This window comes from Vipera berus (genome assembly GCF_964194415.1).
Source record: "Vipera berus genome assembly, chromosome: 1".
NCBI lineage: Eukaryota > Metazoa > Chordata > Lepidosauria > Squamata > Viperidae > Vipera > Vipera berus.
The window spans coordinates 84,071,821-84,093,593 of record NC_138202.1 but is presented as its reverse complement, the minus strand read 5'-3'; the positions used below and the strand labels follow the sequence as shown (position 1 = coordinate 84,093,593).

Genomic DNA, 21,773 nt, shown 5'->3' with positions numbered 1-21,773 from the left:
AGACGCTTGCTCCTGGGGAGGAAAGCCATGGCAAATCTAGACAGCACACTAAAAAGCAGAGATATCACCCTGTCAACAAAAGTGCGTATAGTCAAGGCTATGGTCTTCCCAGTTGCAATGTATGGCAGTGAAAGCTGGACCATAAGAAAGGCTGAGCGCCAAAGAATTGAAGCCTTTGAACTATGGTGCTGGAGAAGACTCCTGCGAGTCCCTTGGACTGCAAGGCGATCAAACCGGTCAGTCCTAGAGGAGATCAACCCTGACTGCTCTTTAGAAGGCCAGATCCTGAAGCTAAAACTCAAATACTTTGGCCACCTAATGAGAAGGAAGGACTCACTGGAGAAGAGCCTAATGCTGGGAAAGATCGAGGGCAATAGAAGAAGGGGACGACAGAGAATGAGGTGGCTGGATGGAGTCACTGAAGCAGGAGGCGTGAGCTTAAATGGACTCCAGAAGATGGTAGAGGACAGGAAGGCCTGGAGGAACATTGTCCATAGGGTCGCGATGGGTCGGATACGACTTTGCAACTAACAACAACATTGAAAATCAGTGGAAACTATATCCAATGGGCGTTGAATTTAATGCTTCAGTTCCAATTCCTCATCATCCTGAATTTATCCATTCTGCTACCAATTCAAACCTCAGGCGACGCATGATTATACATCTCTGCTTTTCTGGAAACGATTCCGCATTCAAGGATTTGGGTAGTGGTAAAAGGCTCACAAACTTGATAGTTCTAGGTAAGTTGCTTTATTATTGATAAGAAAAAACACACCACACCCAGAAGATCTACCTACTGGAAATCAGAAATTAAAGCCCTTTTTATGTCAGATTTGGGATTTAAATCTTAAGCCTCTTCTTCCCATCCATTTGAATCAACAGACTTTGGACCACTCTATTCCGCTCTTGAGATTGGAATTCCCCTGCTCCGATAGATCTGACTGGTGCAAACTGTGCTGTTCCTGCATTGCTAGCTTCAATCCTATCATCCAAATGCCTCCAGGAATGACTTCAGATGTTTTCTTAAGCACCAAGTTGGGGAAAGTTCATATAAGTAGGAACACATCAGGAAGAGAGCCTTGGTGGAGCAGTGGGCTAATGCCTCCTTAAGTAACACCAGCTGCCTGCAATTAGTGCAGGTTCGCATCCCACCAGGCTCAAGGTTGACTCAGCCTTCCATCCTTCCGAGGTAGGTAAAATGAGGACCCAGATTGTTGGGGGCAATTAAGCTGACTTTGTAATAATGCCGCTTGGGGTGTGTGTGAAAGCCCTAATAAGCAGGCATATACATAGAATGAAGGCTATTGCTAAGCTTGTAAGCCGCCCTGAGTCTTCGGAGAAGGGCGGGATATAAATGGAATTTTAAAAAAAAAGATTCCAGAGTAGAAACTAGCCAGGTATTCTCTGCTGATATCGCTATGTGAGTGTTCAGTGAAATCACCTTAGGAAGAAGAGAAAAGAAAAACAAATGTATACACACTTCATGCACACAAGGAAAAATATGGGATAAATATCACAGCATGAAACCGGATCATTGAAAATACCGAGGGAATATAACTTTAAAGCTTAGTTAAACAAAAAAAAAATGCAAAATAGATCTATTCTCATGGCACCTTGGAGTGAAAAATCATTTGCTTAAAATAAATGAAAATAGATAAAGTTCAGTTGTTAGAATGTAAGTATTTTAATGAAATCTTAATATTTCATACATGCTGCAAAGGCACTGCTGCTACAAGGACTTAAAATTGCTATTAGGGCTTTTATTTTGTATATCCAAATTCCAACAGCTCTCATTTCTTGTTAAAATCAGTATGAAGTGACACTTTCCATTTTTATTTTATTTTTTTGCTTTTACAAAGTTCGGAGTTATTTGGCAAACAACAGTTGGCTTACTGAAAAATGACATTCTGCAATGACAAAACACACTGTCCCACAGTGTCCTATGTCAAAAATGATGCATCAGTGAAGAGGAAATATCTCCAGTGACATGCTCCTCAGCACATCTTTTTCAAACGTGTGTGTGAATTGGAAGCTAATCTATTAGCTGCATTTGTGTGGTGCAATTTTAGTCCAGGGAAGAGCCTTGGTGGAGCAGTGGGCTAATGCCTCCTTAAGTAACACCAGCTGCCTCAATTAGTGCAGGTTCGCGTCCCACCAGGCTCAAGGTTGACTCAGCCTTCCATCCTTCCCAGGTAGGTAAAATGAGGACCCAGATTATTGGGGGCAATAAACTGACTTTGTAATAATGCCGCTTGGGGGTGTGTGTGAAAGCCCTAATAAGCAGGCATATACATAGAATGAAGGCTATTGCTAAGCACATTGATTTGTGTTTTAGATTGTAAGCCGCCCTGAGTCTTCGGAGAAGGGCGGGATATAAATGGGATTAAAAAAAATAATAATCTGCTACACCGGCTGCTCCTTTTTCTTGTTAAAACTTTCCTATTAACCGCAGTTTTTAACTTCTGTAGCAATAGATGTAAACTGAGGCCCTGACTGACATTATAAGCTTATTTTAGGCAGTGTACCCAGAATACAATCTTCTTTGAGAATATCTAGATTATTAAAACTCTGTTTAGCCCTTGAGGTGGTGAAACAAAATAGCATGGCTAAATGAATCCTTATGAAATATCATACTCAAGTTACCAGTAGAAAGAAATATTTTTATGGATACAAATGGCCGATACAGGGTTTTGGGTTTTTTTTACTTAGTGTATTATTTATTTGCAATTGTAGAAAGCTGATCCCGAATCCTCCCTAGACCATCCAGCATAGTGTCCAATGTTTGTTTGTTCAGCTCTACTGTTAATGCAGAAGTTGCAAAGTTATTCCCACACAAGCCAGCATCTTCTTGAATCTGAAAGAAAACCAGAGTTTTTTAGCCATCCTAAATATAAAAGCAATATACCCTCAAGGCATATATGGCTTCTTCATTACTGCACTTTCTCCAAAAACAGATAGAATATTTGATTCTGGAGTATAGGCCAGAGAGCTCAAACTTTCTTGTCTTTACTTACTACTCATTTTCCCTCCCTTTTGGTTTAATCTAATCCTGCTCCAAAAAAGCTAGACAAGTTTCTTGGAAGAAGTCAAACAGCTGGTTTCTCTTTCCTTGTCAGGCTGCCATATATATTCTGTGTTGTCTGAATGTGGTTTCATTGTAATGCAAAACATTGCCTTTGCAGTAGCTGTTAACCATTGCGTAAGTGCTTCTTCGTAAGTCATAATCATAGAGATGATAATATGCAAACAGTACAATTGATCCTAGCTTGGTGGCATCTGTTCCACTGAAATCAACATGAAAAGTCTCATTCCTATTTAAAATTCTATTGGTTTAAGCTTATATTTTGGGCAATTAACTTAAAGTTTGCTAAAACCTGAGTGATACAAGTAACCACATTCAGAGATTTGCTGAATATGCTTAGAGTATTTTCAATGACTACAGAGTGATCAGATGAAATCTGACATGAGTATAATCACCCTTCAGAAGTTCCAACTCAACACAAGAGGTTGGAAGTAAAGCTAGCATAGGGATTTTCTATCTTGTTACTATTTACGAAACCTAAATATGGCTTTTCGGTCCAGCCATTTATGTTTTCTGAAGATACTACAGGTAGTTTTTGCTTAACAACCATTTATGTTTAGTGATCACTCAAAGTTATGATGGCACTGAAAAAAGTAATTTATGATTGATCCTCACCCTTACACTCCCACCACGCAGCATCCCTGCAGTTACCGTATATACTTGAGTATAAGCCGACTCGAGTATAAGCCGAGACCCCCAATTTCACCCCCAAAAACTGGGAAAAGTTGTTGACTCGAGTATAAGCCGATCCGCCGTTCTGCATGCCTCGGAGGCTGGATCCGCGCTCTGCAAGCCTCTGCCGCCAGGCAGGTCTCCGTTTTGTTCTGGGACTAGTTCCCTAGCCTTTTGGAGCTTTTGGTGTTCGCCCATCAGCTGTCTACGGGGAGGCAACAAAGCTGCCTCTCTAGGCTTTGAGAAAAGGCCCCTTGCACAAAAGGCAGCTTCAGGACGAGCTTCCAAAAACCCTTTCTTTCCTTAACGCCCTCCCCACCTTCCCCCAGAAAGCCATATTTCTTTTTTTTTATTGAAAATGTTTATTGAAGTTACAATATTATCCCCTCCCCAACCCACCCCAGAACCCCTCCCCCTCCCCCATATTTCTTCAATAACAAAAACATAAAAAGCTGGTTGGGATGTACTCGCTGATTTCCCCCCCCCCTTTTTTTAGATGCTAAAACTAAACTCTCCCTCTGCCTTCCAACCAATATCCCTTTTTAAAATCTTACCTTGGCTCCAGATGGAAGAGTAGAGGAACTAAGCTAGTAAGGAGAGAATTTTTTTCTGCACCTTTTTACTCCTGAAGTAGTAGTAGTAGTAATAGTAGTAGTAGGAATAATAATAATAAATCCCTAAAAGTTGTGCCAGAAAATGGAGGACGCTGGGTCTTTGCAAGTTTTAGCTGTCTGTCAGACTGCCTGAAAAGGGCGGCCTTCAGGCAGCCAGGCGGACAGCTAAAGCTTGCAAAGACCTAAAAGTTGTGCCAGAAAATGGAGGACGCTGGGTCTTTGCAAGTTTTAGCTGTCTGTCAGACTGCCTGAAAAGGGCGGCCTTCAGGCAGCCAGGCGGACAGCTAAAGCTTGCAAAGACCCAGCGTCCTCCATTTTCTGGCATAACCTTCGGAGATTACTTTAAAAAAAAAAAAAAACTTCAGAGGAAAAACAGCTGCAGAAACATTTTGTCTCCTTGCTGGCTTGGTTCATCTACTCTTCAGCCAGGAGGGAGTCCAAGGCCTAGAGAAGGAGAGCTTTGCAGCATCCCTATGGACAGCTGATGGGCAGACAGCTGATTAGCGGAGAAGGCTCTGAAAGTAGCACCAAAGCCTCGGCCGCGCACAAGTCCTCGGTAAGTTTTTTTGTTGACTGGAGTATAAGCCGAAGTGGAATTTTTCAGCCCAAAAAGTGGGCTGAAAAATTCGGCTTATACTCAAGTATATACGGTATATGGTTGTGATTCGGTGCCCTGGTGGCGCAGTGGTTAGAATGCAGTATGGAAGGCTAACTCTGCCCACAGTCTGGAATTCGATCCTGACAGCTCGAAATAGACTCAGCCTTCTATCCTTCCAAGATTGGTAAAAGGAAGAACCAGATTGTTGGGGGCAATACGCTGACTCTGTAAACCGCTTAGAGAGGTCTGTAAAGCACTATGGTGCAGTATGTAAGTCTAAGTCCTATTGCTTGGCATTTGTTGCTATGGTGATAGCATCCTGTGATTGACATTTGTGACCTTCTCAGCCATCTTCCAATAAGCAAAGTCAGTGGGTAAGCCAGCAGGGAAGATTGTAAGTCAAGGTCATATGATGCCTCAGTAACCACAGTGGTTCGCTTAATGACCATGGCTAAAAAAATTGTAAAATGTGGTTAAGTTAACTTAAATGACAAGTTTTCCAGTTCATATTTGTGGTTGCAAGGTCAAGGACTACTTGTATGACAAAACCACTTTAAACATACTATTTTCTTTTTACTTTCTGCCCCTTCCTCTGGTCATGTTGACTTTACAAATTTTTTTAGTGCCATTTGGAAAATGACCAGAGGAAACAAAAAACAGCTCTAGGAAATTTACTGTATCACTGTCCTACACAATATACAACTACCCAAAGAAGCAGTCTTCCTATCAGTGTACTATAGCTTGAAAGAGGATTCATAGTTCCATCCCCAGACCAGTTTTAGGACTCAGACATTTATTAAGGCATTTATGATTATTACTCATGGCTAATAGGGGACGGTATAGACCTTCGTGGAATCTAATTTCACTCACAGATCTTAAGAAATGTTTATGCAATTTGCACCTTCATGCAGCTTATGAAAACTCTCCTTGCAACCTGCCTAAGTGGCAACCATTACCATATTTTCTCTGTCTGCTTAGGGCAGGGGTGTCAAACTGCCGGCCTGTGGGCCAGTTGCATCATTTGGAGGCCGCGCCCACCCCAGCTCCGGCAATGCAAAAAAAGTCGCAATACGTTGCGACACGTCAAGTGACGTGGCCAGTTTGACACCCGTGGCTTAGGGAATATTTTATTTTTTATTTTTTTATTTTATATTCATTTTTATTTTTCCATTTCTTCCACAAGCAAGTCAACAAATATACCACAATACAGATACATACATTCCTATTTCCCTCCTCTTCCTCTCCTCTCCTCTTTCCCTCACCACTCCCCTCGTTTCTCCCCACTTCTCCTCCTCTTTTCCTTCAACCTTCCTACTTCCTTCCCCCTCCTCTACTCTCTTCCCTCTCTCCTCTCCTTTCTTCCCTCCCATTCCTCTTCCGATACAATTCAGGGGTAATGTCCGAGCAGCTCCTCTCCCTTAGATTTTCACTATCTATATTAGGTATGATAACATTAATTTTCTATTACATCAATATTTCTATAAATCTGACCTTCTCGGTATATACTTCTATAAATTTTTATACTACTTCCGGTTATGCAATACTGTGTCGCCTGGGTCTCCCTCCTTATCTCCTCATTTTTCTTCCATCTAAATTAGTGTTAGCCGTCTTTTAAGCATATTCTCTTTTTCACCCACTTGTAAAATTTTCCCCAAATTTCATAATACTCTCACTCTGTCTTATCTTTAATTATCATTGTTAATCTATTATTTCTACACATTCCATTATTTTCCTGATCACCTCTTCTTCTGGAGGAGCTTTCAGTGCCTTCCAGTTTTGTGCAAACACAATCCTAGCTGCAGTGGTTATATGAATAATCAAATATGTGTGCTCTTTACTATATTTCTCTGGTAAAATACCCAACAGGAATATTTCTGGTCTTAATTCTATACATTGTTGTATCATCTTTTCTATCCATGATCTGATTATGTTCCAATAGGTTTTAGCTTCTGCACACAAAGATTGCAACAAGCTGAAGAAAGAATTGAATTAATAGATAAGAGACTAGAGGAGATTGATAACCGACTTACATTAACAGACAGGAATCAGGAAAAAATGATTATCGTTTTAGAGATGGATAGAGCTGATTATTATTTAAGATTCCAAAATGTTGAAGAAGAAAAGGGAGAGAACCTAGCAGATGTAATGGCGGGAATATTAGCAGAAGCATTGGAGGAAAGCAAGGAAAAGACAATTAATGATATAGATGAGATATTTAGAATACATACTAGATGTGCAACGAGAAATACTCTCCCCAGAGAGGTGCATATAAGATTTACTAAAAAAGCATTAAGGGCAGATATACTACAGCAGTTGAGAAATGTTAAAATAAAATACAAAAGAAGAGAGATAGTGATGTTAAAACAGATCCCAAGAAGAGTGAGAGACCTGAGAAAGGAGTATCAATTTCTGACAAAATGCTTAATTAAAAAAGGGATAAATTTTAGATGGTTAATACCAGAAGGAGTAATGATAAATTGGCAAGAACAGAGACGTAGACTGGACACATTAGAGAAAGCAGAACTTTTCTATGATCAATACTTTGGGCAGCAAGAAAAAGAAAGGCTGAGAGGGGAAAGAGTAATCAGACAGCAAGGAGACGAGACAGAGAAGCAACGGAGTAAGTATAGCATAGAACAGGAGGAAAAGGTGTTGAGAGAAGGGACAAGAGCAAAACAGGCAAAAGAGCAAAGAGAGATGAGAATAACGAGAGCAACTAAAACTTCAAATAAAAAATCATGGAAGAAGAGATAAAAGCAATTTTGATAAATGTAAATGGACTAAATTCGGCTATAAAAAGAAAAAGAACACTAAATAAATTGGGGAAACTAAAAATGGACATAATTTGCTTACAAGAAGTTCATATTAAGACACAACATAAAAATCTACTAGAATATCCAAAATTGGGAGAATTATATACCTCACTTGCAGATCAGAGTAAAAGAGGTGTGGTATTATATGTTCAAAAAGCAATACAAACTACATTGATATATTCAGATGAAGAAGGGCAAATTTTAATGGTGGAAGTAATTATGAATTGTAAAAAAACTTTATTGGTAGCGATTTACACCCCAAATGAAAACCAAGAAAATTTCTATTCAAAATTACACCAGAAAATAATAGAATTGGAATTTGAAAGCACATGTATGATTGGAGATTTCAATGCTATCGTAAAGGCTGGGCTGGATTAAAGTACGACAAAAAAAAAAGACCCTAAGGAGAACACTTCCAAAATCTTTTCATAATATGGTGGATGAATTAAATATATTAGATGTTTGGAGAGAAAAATATCCGGAAAAGAAGCAATATACATTCTATTCTAACAGATACCTGTCCTGGTCGAGAATAGATATAATATGGACATCAATAGAGTTATTTACAAGTACACAAAATATAAACATAGAAACAAACACATGGGAGGACCACAACCCAGTCACAATTATATGGAAAAGACAAAACAAAAGAACAAGATGGACATTAAATCAAACTGTATTGAATGAAAAAGACTTCCAGCAATATATGGAAAAAGAAATAACTCACTTCTTCAAGGAAAACAAAAAAGAAGATACCTCACTTCAAAATGTCTGGGATACGGCGAAAGTCTACATGAGAGGACTTGCTATATCTTACATGGGGAAAAAGAATAAACAGAAAAGACAAACTAGGGAAAAACTGGAGGAAGAATATAAGACTCTTGAGAAAGAATTACAGAAACATACACAAAACAAAAAGATAAAAAAATTAATGGAGTTGAACAAGCATAAAATGAACTTAATAGAAAATGAAGAAGTGGCAATGAAAATAAAGGCAGCTAAACAAACCTTTTTTGAACATGCAAACAAACCAGGGAGATGGTTGACATATAAAATTAAAAAGGAGAAAGAGAAGAGATGGATTAAACAACTGAAAGATGCTGAGGGGACTTTACAACACCGGAATGAAGAAAAGGAAAAAAATACTTGGGAATATTATGAGAATTTATATAAGCAACAAGCAGTTTCAGATGATAGGATAAAACAATTCTTGGAAAAAACAGAGATACCTAAAGTACCAGAGAAATTTAAAAAGCTACTAGAAGAGAAAATAACAATGATGGAATTAACAGAAGCAATTAAAAAACAAAAGAATGGCAAAACACCAGGACCAGATGGGCTACCAGCGGAACTATATAAAATATTGCAGGAAGTGTTAGGCAATGTAATGCTGGAACTCTATAATGAACTCCTCTCTGAAGCTAAGATACCAGATTCGTGGTCGGAAGCACTTATTACCCTGATACCAAAGGAAGAAATGGAAATACAGAAAATAAAGAACTATAGACCTATTTCCTTGCTGAATGTGGACTACAAAATATTCGCATCAATCATGGCCGAAAGACTTAAAAAGTTCCTAAATGAATTTATACATTTGCATCAAAATGGGTTCCTGCCCAAAAGACAGATTAGAGACAATATGTGAATTATATTAAACACATTAGAATACTATGAAACACATCCCAAAAAACAGATGGCATTGATATTTTTGGATGCGCAGAAAGCATTCGATAATGTGAATTGGCAATTCATGATAAGACAACTACAGATTATGGATTTTGGGGAGAAATTTATAAATGTAATTAAAGCAATCTACAATAAGCAAATAGCCAAAATAATGATTAATGGAGATATGACTGAAAAGATTAATATTATGAAGGGAACAAGGCAGGGATGCCCTTTATCCCCATTATTGTTTGTATTGGCACTAGAGATACTAAATAGAACTATAAGACAGAAAAAGGATACTGTATAAAGGTATGAAAGTTAAGAGAGAAGAATATAAGCTACAAGCTTTCGCAGATGATCTAGTATTTATCTTGGAGGAGCCACTAGAGACAGGACCTGTATTAATAGAACAAATAGAAAAATATGGTGAGGTAGCAGGTTTGAAGATTAATAAAGATAAAACAAAAATGTTAGTGAAAAATATTACTGAAAAACAAAACAAAAAAGAATTGATGAAAGGTAGAGATATAGATTGTAAAGAAGGTAAAATATCTCGGGATTCACCTGACAGCAAGATGTATAACAATTAAAGAAGATAACTATTATAAATTGAAAGACAAATTGAAGTAGATTTGGATAAATGAAAAAAGGTACAACTATCATTAATGGGTAGGACTGCAATAATCAAAATGAATACATTCCATGATTGTTGTTTTTGTTTTCAACAATACCAATAAGATTGGAAAAGAAATATTTTGAAGGGCTAAATAAAATAATTTTGAAATATATTTGGCAGGGGAAAAAGGCAAGGATTAATCTAAAAATGTTACAGGATGCAAGACTCAGAGATGGGTTTAGCTTACCTAATTGGAAATTATATTACTAGGCTGCAGCAATGTCATGGATGAGATAATGGATCTTACTGAGGAATACTAGATTATTGACATTAGAGGGACATGACTTACAGTTGGGATGGCATGCGTTCATATGGTATGGGAAAAATAGAATACACAGCTATTTCCAGCGACATCATATCAGGAATTCTTTATTGATGGTTTGGGAGAAAATAAAGAGAAAGCATTACTTGAGGATTCCAGATTGGCTCTCAACTATGGAAGCGTTAATACACCCCAATATGTTTAACATGGGAAACATTATAAGATATAAAGACCTACTCACAGACACAGGGAAGCTGAAAACCAAACAACAATTAGAGGAACAAGGAATAAAGATGCATTGGTACATGAGAACGCTAATACAATCTAGATATGAAAAAGATGCTAAAATAGATGGTTTTAATTTGGGGAGAACAGAGTTAGATGAAATACTTACGGGAACTGAAGAAAAATGGATTAAAAAATGTATAGCTACTTATTATATAGGGAATTAGAGGAGGAGCAAGTTAAGGAGTCAATGATAAAATGGTCAAGAAATTTTGGATATACGATTGAATTAGATAAGATGGCAGCAATTATGGGAAAGAAACTACCGTATAAACTGACAATGGCAACAGCGTATAAGGAAAATATGTACAAGATGTTCTATAGATGGCATATGTCTCCAAAAAGACTAGCTAAGTTTAAGGACAGATCTATGAAATGTTGGAAATGCCATCAAATACCAGGCTCTTTCTATCATATGTGGTGGCTTAGGGAATATTTTCAATGGGAAGAACAGCATACAAATGGAAATTTGGGGTCATAAACTTTCTACAAAATTTAAATTGCAGGCACCAGTTGATTATTAGAACAGCTTTAACTTATAGCAATCAACCAGTGGATTAATGCCTGCATAATGAGATGAGGCGGTGGTAAGGCTGATGATTATTACACATCTTCAAGTTATGCAAGTCCTGACTTATATACACAATTTATGCACTGGCAGCAAAACTCATAGCCACGTTTTGTAGATGCTTGCAGTGTGAGCACTGACACACGGGAAAATGAACTTACACAGGCAATCCCACCTCCCCCACCATGTGCATCTTGCTCCTTTCCTCCCCATCTTTTAACTATAATTCTATTTTTGATTGTAATTTCCATTTTTGTTGTTTTATAAATATTTACCTTTTATGATTTTAATGCTTTTAATGCTATAAGCCACCCAGAGTTGTTATGAAATGAAATGGGGAGCAAATAAAATAAATAAATAAATAAAAATTAAATAAATAAATACATAAAACCGTAACTTGGGAACCTCTTTATACACTGGATGCACACTACACAGTCGTGGGCAGTGCTCTGAGACTGGTTTAACTTGGTCTGTGCTATTTATTCATAAAATACTATGATCCTGACATGTTCTCTCTCTCTCTCTCTCTCTCTCTTTGTATACACACACACACACACACACACACACACACACACACGTATATGTGTGCCTGTGTGTGTGTGTATCTGTACAGGAGAGGAAAAGCTGTGTACCTCAGTTTAAGAACAAATAAATGACAATGCATGAAAATCCATTTGACAATACCTTCAGTTGAAGCAGGCAGGTAGGAATAGCCATTTTGCTGATATTGTCTGAAGATGTCTTGATGTCCACTCTCCAATCCATATCTACTAGCCTTGGGAGGGAAACTGAAATTGAAAGGACATGGAATGGAATGGAATCAAAGAATAAATACACTCAAGTCTGAACTCTACCTCTCAGCACATACTTCTGTTCTTTGCAACCACCACCAATTTTGCTAAACAATTCCAGAATTTTTCAAAGGTTTATCCAAATAAAAGCTGAAGTTCACCCACACTTTGTAGAAGGCTTGCTTTACATTAATATGCTTCATGAAAGCTTGAAAGTAAACAGCTCTAGAACAACTTTTCTCAATTTATCACTTATAAATATATCCATCTGCAAAACCCATAATCCTCAGCTAGTGGCCACACTGGAAGTTCAAAACAAGCAGATGGCACCAAGTTTGGCAAGGCTGACCTAGTCTATTTCTTGGTGGGCATAACAGAGTATACAAGTATACAATAGTATAAAAGATCTAGGCTTAATTGATACCTCCAGCTAAAATGATTATGAATGTGATGTGAAAAACATTTGCATTAAACCCTAGAGAGAAAGTTGGTAAGTGGATAAAATTCAACTAATTGGATAACTTATTGGTAGACATATGTACAGAGTCTCATATTCATGATTTCCTAAGTCGATTTTCAGTTAAAGGGTTAGAAAAGATCCTTGCCAGAAATCTTGAAAGCTGAATAGAAGTGATTACTAAATAAAATATTACTAAATAAAGAATGGCAGATCAATAGCTTCATTCAATATAATGCAGATTCATTGCACAATCATACTGCTTAGATTGTTTTTCTACCATCATATGTAGAGTGGCATACAATATTATGTAAGGAGGCAACCCCTGTTTGAATGTCAAAAATATGAAGAATTGTTATTTACAAAGTAGCACTTAGGTTTTGTATCCTACTACGTGTAATAAGTTAAATTACTTTACAAGATGCTTAAGCACTAAGGTACCTTTCTGGGTCTCCAACCAACTCCCATTAACCAATGACAAAGAATTGGGGGAGGTGTAGTCCAACAAAATTTAGAGGACACTAGGCTGATCACTCCATGTTACAGACTATCTATATTCCAGAGGCAGCTGAAAACTCGTTAAAACAGATTTTTTTCCCTTATGGCTCTAGAAACAAAACTGAAAATATAGGGGGAAAATCTAGAATGAAGAAATGTAACTTGCTATTTTTTTTTCTTTCCATTTCAGGAAAGTTATATTTTTCTTCTTCTGTGGCTCTGTATCATACGCACTGTGACTCTTTCGCCCTCTGTTCAATCCAGCCAAGAATTTTCTGAATATATGGAAGCAAAATGAGTTGGTCAAAATAAATAAGCATGTATTACTCCTTTCATGCAATTGAAGTTTGAAATCAGTGGGATTTCCTTCTAAGTAGGTATGCATAGAAAGAAATCTCCCTCCCTGGAGAAAACAAACAAATGCAGCACACTTTTGGAATAAAGATATTGGTGGGGGCAGGGGAGAGGGAAAGAGAGAGAAATAAAACATTTCAATGAAGACTATAATGGCTCAGTAGTGATGGAATTCTGCATTTTTACTGTGAATAGGCCAAGGAATAGGCTTTATATTGCTCATTTAATTTTATTTACTTTATTGAATCTAATTATAGAAATTTTTCTTAATTCTGATGCAAAATCTATATTTAGCCCTGAACAGTTCTAACATTTTTGTTCAGATTATCCACATGATTTTTTCCCCTTTTATATATCTGCATAGAGCTGATTTCTAAATATTTGTTATTGGTATCAAAAAGTTAAACTGTTTTCTCTGTATTGATCACTATACAGTATTTGGACTTGTTGCCTCACAGAGAAGGACATTGCCTCATAATTCTGACAAGACTGACAAGTTATTAAAAAAGGCTGAACTAAGGACAGTTCAATTTGTCATGAAAGGCTCGAAGTTTAGATAAACCTTCCTTTTCGACATCTTAAAAAAAAAGCACAAGAATTTTACTCATTACAGTTTGCCCCCACAGGAGTAGGGGAACCCAGATTGAGTGATCCATTTTGATTGGATTCTTACATGTCAGGAAAAGAATGAATTACAGTAGGACCAGGAACAAAGAACTTCAGAAGCACAGTAGAAGGCAGCTGTGTCCTAACTCTAAGAAATAAGGGTTAGATTGTGGTGAACATTCTGTTTGTTAATTTCCTGTAAAGCCCTACCCCGATTTTTAAAAATTCAACTAAGATTCATTGAATCTAATTAGAAACCTAGCTTTCTAATGAGATAATTGGCATTTTAAATTCCACAAGGATTACAAAACTCTGCACCTGCGCAGAACCTAGAAATAATCCTGATGGTAACATTTCCAAGTTATGTCATGTCAGAGAATCTTTAAAAATGGACTGAAAATACACAGGATTACATTTATCCTCCATCCACTCGTCCATCTTCCTCCACCCAAGCCTGGCTTAATTAACCTATAGTCTAGTTCACACACCGAAACTGCTCTAGTGGTCTACAACGTCAAGCTTCCTGAGAAAGAGGCAAGCAACCATCAGCTCACTTGGCAGCCAAAGATCCAGACAGTTCCAAAAACCAATTAATGGAAAGAACACAATTGCAGTTTTGGTGCCTGTAAACAAAAGCATACTGATGAATGGCATGTGTATAAGATAGCAACCTTCAGATGCCTCATCTATTTGCTAGAGCTCCAGGGACAGTTCTGTTTGATGGATGGCTCTGGAAGATCCTGCTGACTTTATTTGTAGCAGACTAGAACTTATGAAGTCAAGGTGCAAAAAAAACAAACACCACCCCAAAACAAAAACCCAGCAATAGCACAGATGCTTACAGTGCAAGAAATCCTATATATTCCTTCAGAATACTACCCTATACTGTACATGCTTACTGAAAAGAAATCCAATTCACCTCACTATGACTTGCTTCCAAACAAGTATAACTAAAATGACAGGTGTGTAAAGCAGTTCAAAATAAAAATGTTTCAGGCTCAAAACGTCCCAATTTAAGTTCAACACAATTTCCCCACCATTTCAGAAGTATTCAGACCTTGCAATGACCTCATTTCAAGCTCAGAACTGAGGTGTTTTGTGCTTCAAACACTTCCAATAAAGTGAAAAGAGGCAATTCAAACAATTATTTATCACCATTACAAAAGTCTAATATCTAATCTCCATTTAAAGTTAATGACCATTGCCTAGTGTAATCTTGTCATAAATATCTCATGCAATGGCTGGAGAAGATATCAGTTGTGCTGAAGATCTAAATTTTGTTCTCAAAAAATGGAGAAAGTGGACAGATTTTTTTTCTCTTAGCCATTAAGTATTCTCAAGGGATAGGGTAAGGATAAGAGGAGAGGAGGGGAAAAATATTTTCCTCCTATATTCGCCTCAGGCCTTTGCCTCTCTCACACATTTAACAAACGTGTATAGCTTTACATTAGAATTCCAACTCAAAATAATTAATTCTTCTCAGTAGTCACTCTGTCTTACCAGGCCTCAGAACATTTCTTGTTCTCTTGCACTACAACTGACTTCCAGCCACATTCCATTTATTTCTTGATAAAAGTAAAGCATCTTAACTGGTTTTAATAAAGAACGGCTCCTCATTTTTCTGTGAGAGTCCATTCACCTGTTTGTTCATTTTAGTTTGGCAAATATTGTCTGAATATTCTCAAGGTATCTTTATGTAATGTGTATGTTTTACGTGTTCGTTATTAAAAATTACAGCTACAAAGATAAAAACTAATGCAAAATAAAAGAATAAAAGGAAAAAAAATAAGAAAGTACCAAAAATAAAAAACAAAGAAAAAATAAAGAGTATAATAAAGAAAAAGAAAAGAAAAATAGAAAGAAATTACTTCCCCCTTCATCACAACCAATGTTAGTAACTATTCCCACATCTCCCAGAACTCTTAAGTACATTGTGGCCTTCTCACAAGGAGCAAATGTATGCAGCACTTGTGGAAAATCTCTAGTTTTCTCCCTGTCTGGAGAGGAATTACAAGTATCTAGCCTATTCTTTAGCATTTCATGTCAACATGGTTGTCATATTCAGTTCACCATTTTTCCCAGAAGTCTGTCACTTTGCCTACACAGCAATATCTACCCATCCTACCAGATCAGGCAGGATTGTTTTACTTACTAGGTTTTGTTTCATTTCAAACTGAGGACAACCATTACTGACCTCAAACAGCTCAGTAGATTCTCTAGAAAGTGATAGTTTGTTCCTGAATTTGAAGCAAAACTGCTCTCTGTTTCATGAATGCCTCAATTCATGACTCATCTGCTAATTTAAATTGCTTTCCCCATCTGTTTTTATTTCCTTCTTGCAAATGATTATTAGAACACCATGCCACAGTTCCATTCAGTAGGCAAAAAGTTTGATCAAAAGAACATCTCAGCTCAGTATTTAATAACACATAAAAGGATCCTAGTGAGAATTAAGGAAATGAGACAAGTAAGAAAGATGGGGAAGAAATTTTTAGATATAGAACTTCTGAACAAAGGAGCTGTCAGAACATACTGCCTGTCAAATAAATTTACATACTTTGAACATTGTTTTTTCTAGATAATATTGAAATAGATAAACCACCAACTGACTTTGAATAAGCCACTTCAATGTTCCTGGGTTTGGAAATGTACAATATGAACCGAGAATCAAAATCTCTAGCTCTCTATTAATATTGAAATTCATAAAGCAGCACATTCTTGTAAAAATAACTTCCTTGTAGAAAATAAGCAAATGCATTTTATTTCTTGTTTAACAAACGTTTGATATTAAAGACACATCACTATTGTATTTTCCTGGATTGTTAATGTATTATCACCCACAAGAATTAGGCCGGAGGAAAGATACACAATAATGCAAGAAATTGTATGTCATTTAAATACTAATGTCATTTTAATGCATGCTAAGAAATAGAAAACTTTAATAAGCCAACAATGATACTGTAATGAGAGTCCTCAACCCTGCTAAATATAGAAAAGCCTTTATCAAGGTTTGGTTCACAGAGGAATCAATCTGATATATTACTGAGAAGTGTATGATGTGAGAAAAAGTCATTGGGAAATGCATCAGTATGGGAAATAAAATCTTGCTGTGTATTTATGGATTTGGTCGAACTGTATGATAATATGAATAGACTTGCATTATCAAATATTTGGCTGAAAATGGGAACTGAAGGTTGATTGGTGTGTGTAATGAGAGCAACACCCAATAGAAATAACACACACATGCTTAAAAATGATTCAGCACTGAACATAGATAAATGTATAAGGAATACCTGTAGAAATATTGGAGTGTGTTGGTTAGAGATGAACATGCACATACGTTTGTATACCACCACTGCCCTGTTGTATGCTGAAACCAAAACAATCTATAGGAAACATTAGGCTATATGAAAATTAATGACCAAGATGGTTGATTCTCACAAGGAAAAAGAAATGAGCGATTGCAAATGATAAAAAGTAAAAACTGAGCAGGTTGATCAATCTGTGTACCTTGGTAGGATATTTACTAAAGACAGGAAAATGGACAGAAATAAATTAAGAAGTGCAAATGTAGCTAATGGGTAATGTGCTGTCTGTTGCAAGGAATTAATATTGAAATAGGGGAGAATGGCAGAGTATAAGAGCATGCTTCTGTCTATTTTGTTAGATGACAGTTGGTTATTTCAGGGGAAAAAATTGGATCATTGGAAATGGGGGCATTTAATAAGTGGGTATGGTAAAACAAGAATAGGATCAAAAGTGAATGGATACTCAATGAATACACACACACACACACACACACACACACACACACTCTAAGATGATCTGCTTAACAGAGTGAATAGCAGAATGGATGGGATGAGACCCTCAAGAGAAAGAGGAGAATTTAAAGGATTTAAATTTAAAGAATTTCTTATTCATTTCTGTATTGGGCATAATAACACTGAAAGAAATACTACAAGAATCCATGACTTTTCCAATAGGCAAAAAAGACTGAGGCTTGCTTCAGACATATCTATGAAGCAATTTCTATGCTACACACATGCTTTATGTGAAATAGCCCTAAACTGTGAAATTAAATGCAGACATGCCATGTTATATAACTGTGATATTATATATAGCAATTATCCTGCTACTCACTTTGACTGGCTTGTGCTTCATTTCTCCAGGCAGAACTAAAAAGAAGAAAGAGAATATTCAAAAATATAATTGTCTTTGCAAGGCAGAAAAGTAGCAGAAAGCAGCAACCGATTCCAAAAAACTAGTTTTACTCCAAAAACTATGTTTTTGTGGCCAGCAAGTCTGAAGAGATCTAATGCATATTGGACTTCAGTGTCACTTACAGCTTCAACAAGTGACAGTCTGCAAAATTATTTCTTTTGCTCAGTAATTGCAAATGTCTCTTGTTTATTGTGAGTGACAAGTTGCTTTTTTCTGAATTCATCTTGCAGCAGTAATATTATAGCTGGGAAATCAGGGTTGTCCTGTGACAAACAATCACCCAGAAAGAAACAGCAAATTGGCAATGGATAAAATCTAAATAACTATGGCCAATTTACTATAAAAATCACATCCAGTTGCTCAAGCAAGGCTTACATGACCTGGAATAGAAAAATATAGAGTCATATAATAAACTCTGAAATGTGTCAGTTTCTATGCTGGCGGGAAATGGAGCACCAACAAATCTTAAGAGCAACATTCTGAAAAAGACTGGCATAAGAAGACGTGGCCAACAGGCAAGTTATGTCTTCAGCGTGCATCTGATAATGCATACAACTGGGGTGATGAAGAGAAGTTCCTTGAACTTACTAGTTTCCCTTTTTGTATGGAGTGACTAAGGGTATATACTTTGGTATGGAAATAGAAGCATTTCCCTTATGTGACAAACAATACCTTTGTGTGTGTTTCAAAATAATGTGTGGTTGCTGCAAACATTGGTAGCTTCTTGACATCATGGGTCTAGATAGATGCATAGCAGCTAGTCAGTCAGAATTCAGACTTACAATCATGAGACTTGCCTGCAATTTCAGCTCAGGCTGGTACTATATAGAACAACATTAAGGGATGTTTTTGCTTGTTTTCATTTTCCAGAGATGATACATCAGCCATAACAATTGTTTAACCTATCAAATCTCAGTTAACTTTCTTAAGTCACAGTCTATCATGAGCCTCAAACTGAATCCCTTTGTCTCTGCCCAAAGTTAGAAACCTGAAACATACATATTTTCCAGGATTATCTTGGTTACAAGATTTTTAAGATTCTGGTGAAATCCATCTGGAAAGAGACAGAAAATTTCTTCTTGCGACGTTAGGCCATGGTAAATGATGTGCCTTGTAAGGTTATGCAAAGACTGGATTAACTGTAAGAACAATGACAGAGATAAAGGATTTCACAATGCATTTAACAAAACATTTCTTCTTTTGCCTTTTATGCATTTTTAAAGAAACAAAACACATCAATTTATGTAATCTATGTCTGTCCAGTTCCCTATTAGGCTTTTATTCTTTATCCTTTATCTTTCCTTTATTATTATTGTTGTTGTTGTTAATCTTCAATTCGATATACAGTCTGAGACTGGTAAAAACTTAAGAGTGCAAGTCCTAATCAAGGACCTAACAGCAATTAAGGTAGTGTCTGAGTATATTTTTATTTAAGATTTAATCTTCAATTTTATTCACAGTCTGGGACTGTTAAAAACTTAACAGTTCAAGTTCTGACCACTGACTTAAGAGCTGTTAAGGCAACGTCTGAGTATATAGGCAGTTCTGAATGGTTGTTTTTTTTTGCAAAGTCAAATATTCAGGTCTCATAAGTTCAAACTTTCCATGTATCTAGGCAACCCTTTGGGTATTGCTCCAAGGGTTCCTATTACTATTGGTACAACCATTGATTTCTTCCTCCATAATTGCTCAACTTCAATTTGCAGATCATGGTATTTCATATTTTTTCTAGTTGTTTCTCTTCAATTCATGTATCACCTAGTATTCCAATATCAATGAACCACACTTTTTTCTTTTCCACAATAGTGACGTCAGGCAATGTTGTCAGCCAGATGTCTGTCTGTTTGGATTTGAAAGTCCCACAAAATCTTGACTGGGTCATTTTCAATAACTTTGCCAATTTGCCAAATTGACTATTGTTGTTGTTATAAAATAACTTGGAGTGCTTCTTATTTGCTTCAGAAGTACTGCTGTAAACAAATGCTTTTCTCCTGTAAAATATTGTGTATCTTCAAGTATTCATAGAATCTTGAACATATTTCAGCAGCTTACCTGATTTGCTTCATTGGGAGTTACTGAGAGATTGGAACAGGTACTTTCAGTGAGTTTTTCGGAGATAATTCCGGAACTAGAAAAGCACTCTCGGCATAACTGCCGAACAACATTCTTTGAAGGAGCCTTTGAAGGAGAGAAACAAATAGTGATCCTTCACAAAAAAGTAGTGCAACAAGTACCAGAAACCTAAATGTCAGCTCCCTCAACTGAAATAGAAGAAATAAGATTGGAGCTTTGTGGGGTTTTAAATCTAGAGCTTTTTTCCCTGAAATGTTGTGATTAAGAATGGAAGATGCAAATAAGAGCAACACAAAAAAGTCAAGGCAAAGAAGAATAAAACAGTGCATCTAAGAAATGGCACAGGAAGAGCTCTGAGATGCAGTCAGCTGTCAAAAACCCTAAACAGCCTACAAGCGATAATAGTGTGCAACATACTGAAGCATCCTGAGGCACCTAGTAACTTGTATTTTGATATAATAAATATGTAGTGCTTGACCAGGAGAGTGAACAAATAATATCTTTTGAAAGGAGAGTAAAGTTAGGTGTTGGAGAGGAACAAGGACCAGGTTTGGCTTTTGCCTTGTTCCCCATCTTTTTTTTTTTGTCTCAGGACGTTCAGATAATAAGCCCGACGAAAAACCGTTATATAATTTTAATTAATGTGTTAACTATTGATGGAACGTTTTAGCTTTAGATTTACAAATGCCTAAGAGAAGGAAAAGTGCTTTCTTTTTTAGCCATGTCCCTGCCTCACCTGTCAACGGTGAAAAAGGGATCAAAACTAGACATCACTTTGTTAATAAGAAGCACGGATATAAATCATAAGCACGAGCATGTCTGTGCCCTGTCACTTAAATGTGCTTTCGAGCAAAATGATTGCAGCTGATCGCTGTTCCACGGCATCCTGTTTTCCCCATATTAAAAGAAGCACACACTTACTTTCAGTAAGAACTGAAGCGAGGCAAACACTTCCCTATCCAATGCGGCCATATTTCCCTTCCCATGTGATTAGATACGAAATATCACTGGAAGAAGAGAAAATAGCGTGGGTCACGTGGCAAGGTCTGAGACTGCTATGCAGTCTGGGAGTTGTAGTCTAATGCTAACCGGCTTAGAAAGAGCCTTAGAGCTGCTTAGGAATAGGTGAATGAATTGAGCTGGATGCACTGACTGAACCGCCCCAAATCTTAGATGACTGTTTGTGGGGGCTTACGAAAACTGAAGTGCAAGCAATCAAAGGGAATTGATTGTTTACGTTTCAAAGTTATTCTTTGGCTGGCCGATTTATTTGAAATATCTATCCATTTATACTGTATGCTTTCGTTCTGAGGGTTGATCCAAAAATCTGAATCAGCCCTAGATGGCAGCAAAGAAGTGTTTTGTATCTCTTTGCTGCTATCCAATGGTGTCTGGATTTTTGCAACCCCAGATCTAGTAGCCTCACTCTGTATTCTATTTAATAAATAATTGAATCAGAAGTAGGCTAGTAAAATCAATACCACTTAATTTAAAGATCACAATCTGTGTAGCCCTCTTGGAGTCTGTAGTAAAGA

General features: G+C 37.0%; 1 protein-coding gene across 2 annotated transcripts; it reads right to left on the bottom strand.

The window, feature by feature from the left end:
* Positions 1-820: 820 nt before the first annotated feature.
* COMMD9 (COMM domain containing 9) lies at positions 821-21,220 on the bottom strand. Of its 2 annotated transcripts, XM_081317833.1 has the most exons (7): positions 21,160-21,220; positions 20,218-20,343; positions 19,165-19,304; positions 18,085-18,119; positions 11,918-12,026; positions 10,413-10,490; positions 821-2,854 (listed from the first exon to the last, which is right to left on the bottom strand). In XM_081317833.1, the coding sequence occupies exons 1-7, from the start codon at positions 21,208-21,210 to the stop codon at positions 2,803-2,805; spliced, it is 591 nt and encodes a 196-aa protein (XP_081173959.1). In that variant the 5' UTR covers positions 21,211-21,220; the 3' UTR covers positions 821-2,802. The 2 variants fall into 2 exon arrangements, with proteins under 2 accessions (XP_081173959.1, XP_081173958.1); XM_081317832.1 differs by lacking the exon at positions 10,413-10,490 and having other exon boundaries at positions 11,923-12,026.
* Positions 21,221-21,773: the final 553 nt, after the last annotated feature.

What these genes read in the sequence shown, in the direction of transcription:
- COMMD9 (XM_081317832.1), bottom strand. Translation starts at nt 21,210, where the DNA reads ATGGCCGCATTGGATAGGGAAGTGTTTGCCTCGCTTCAGTTCTTACTG. An exon ending in CGCTTCAGTTCTTACTGAAA is followed by an intron (nt 20,344 to 21,159) that starts GTAAGTGTGTGC and finishes TCTCCTTCAAAG; the next exon opens with GCTCCTTCAAAGAATGTTGT. An exon ending in TGAAGCACAAGCCAGTCAAA is followed by an intron (nt 12,027 to 18,084) that starts GTGAGTAGCAGG and finishes TTTCAATTTCAG; the next exon opens with TTTCCCTCCCAAGGCTAGTA.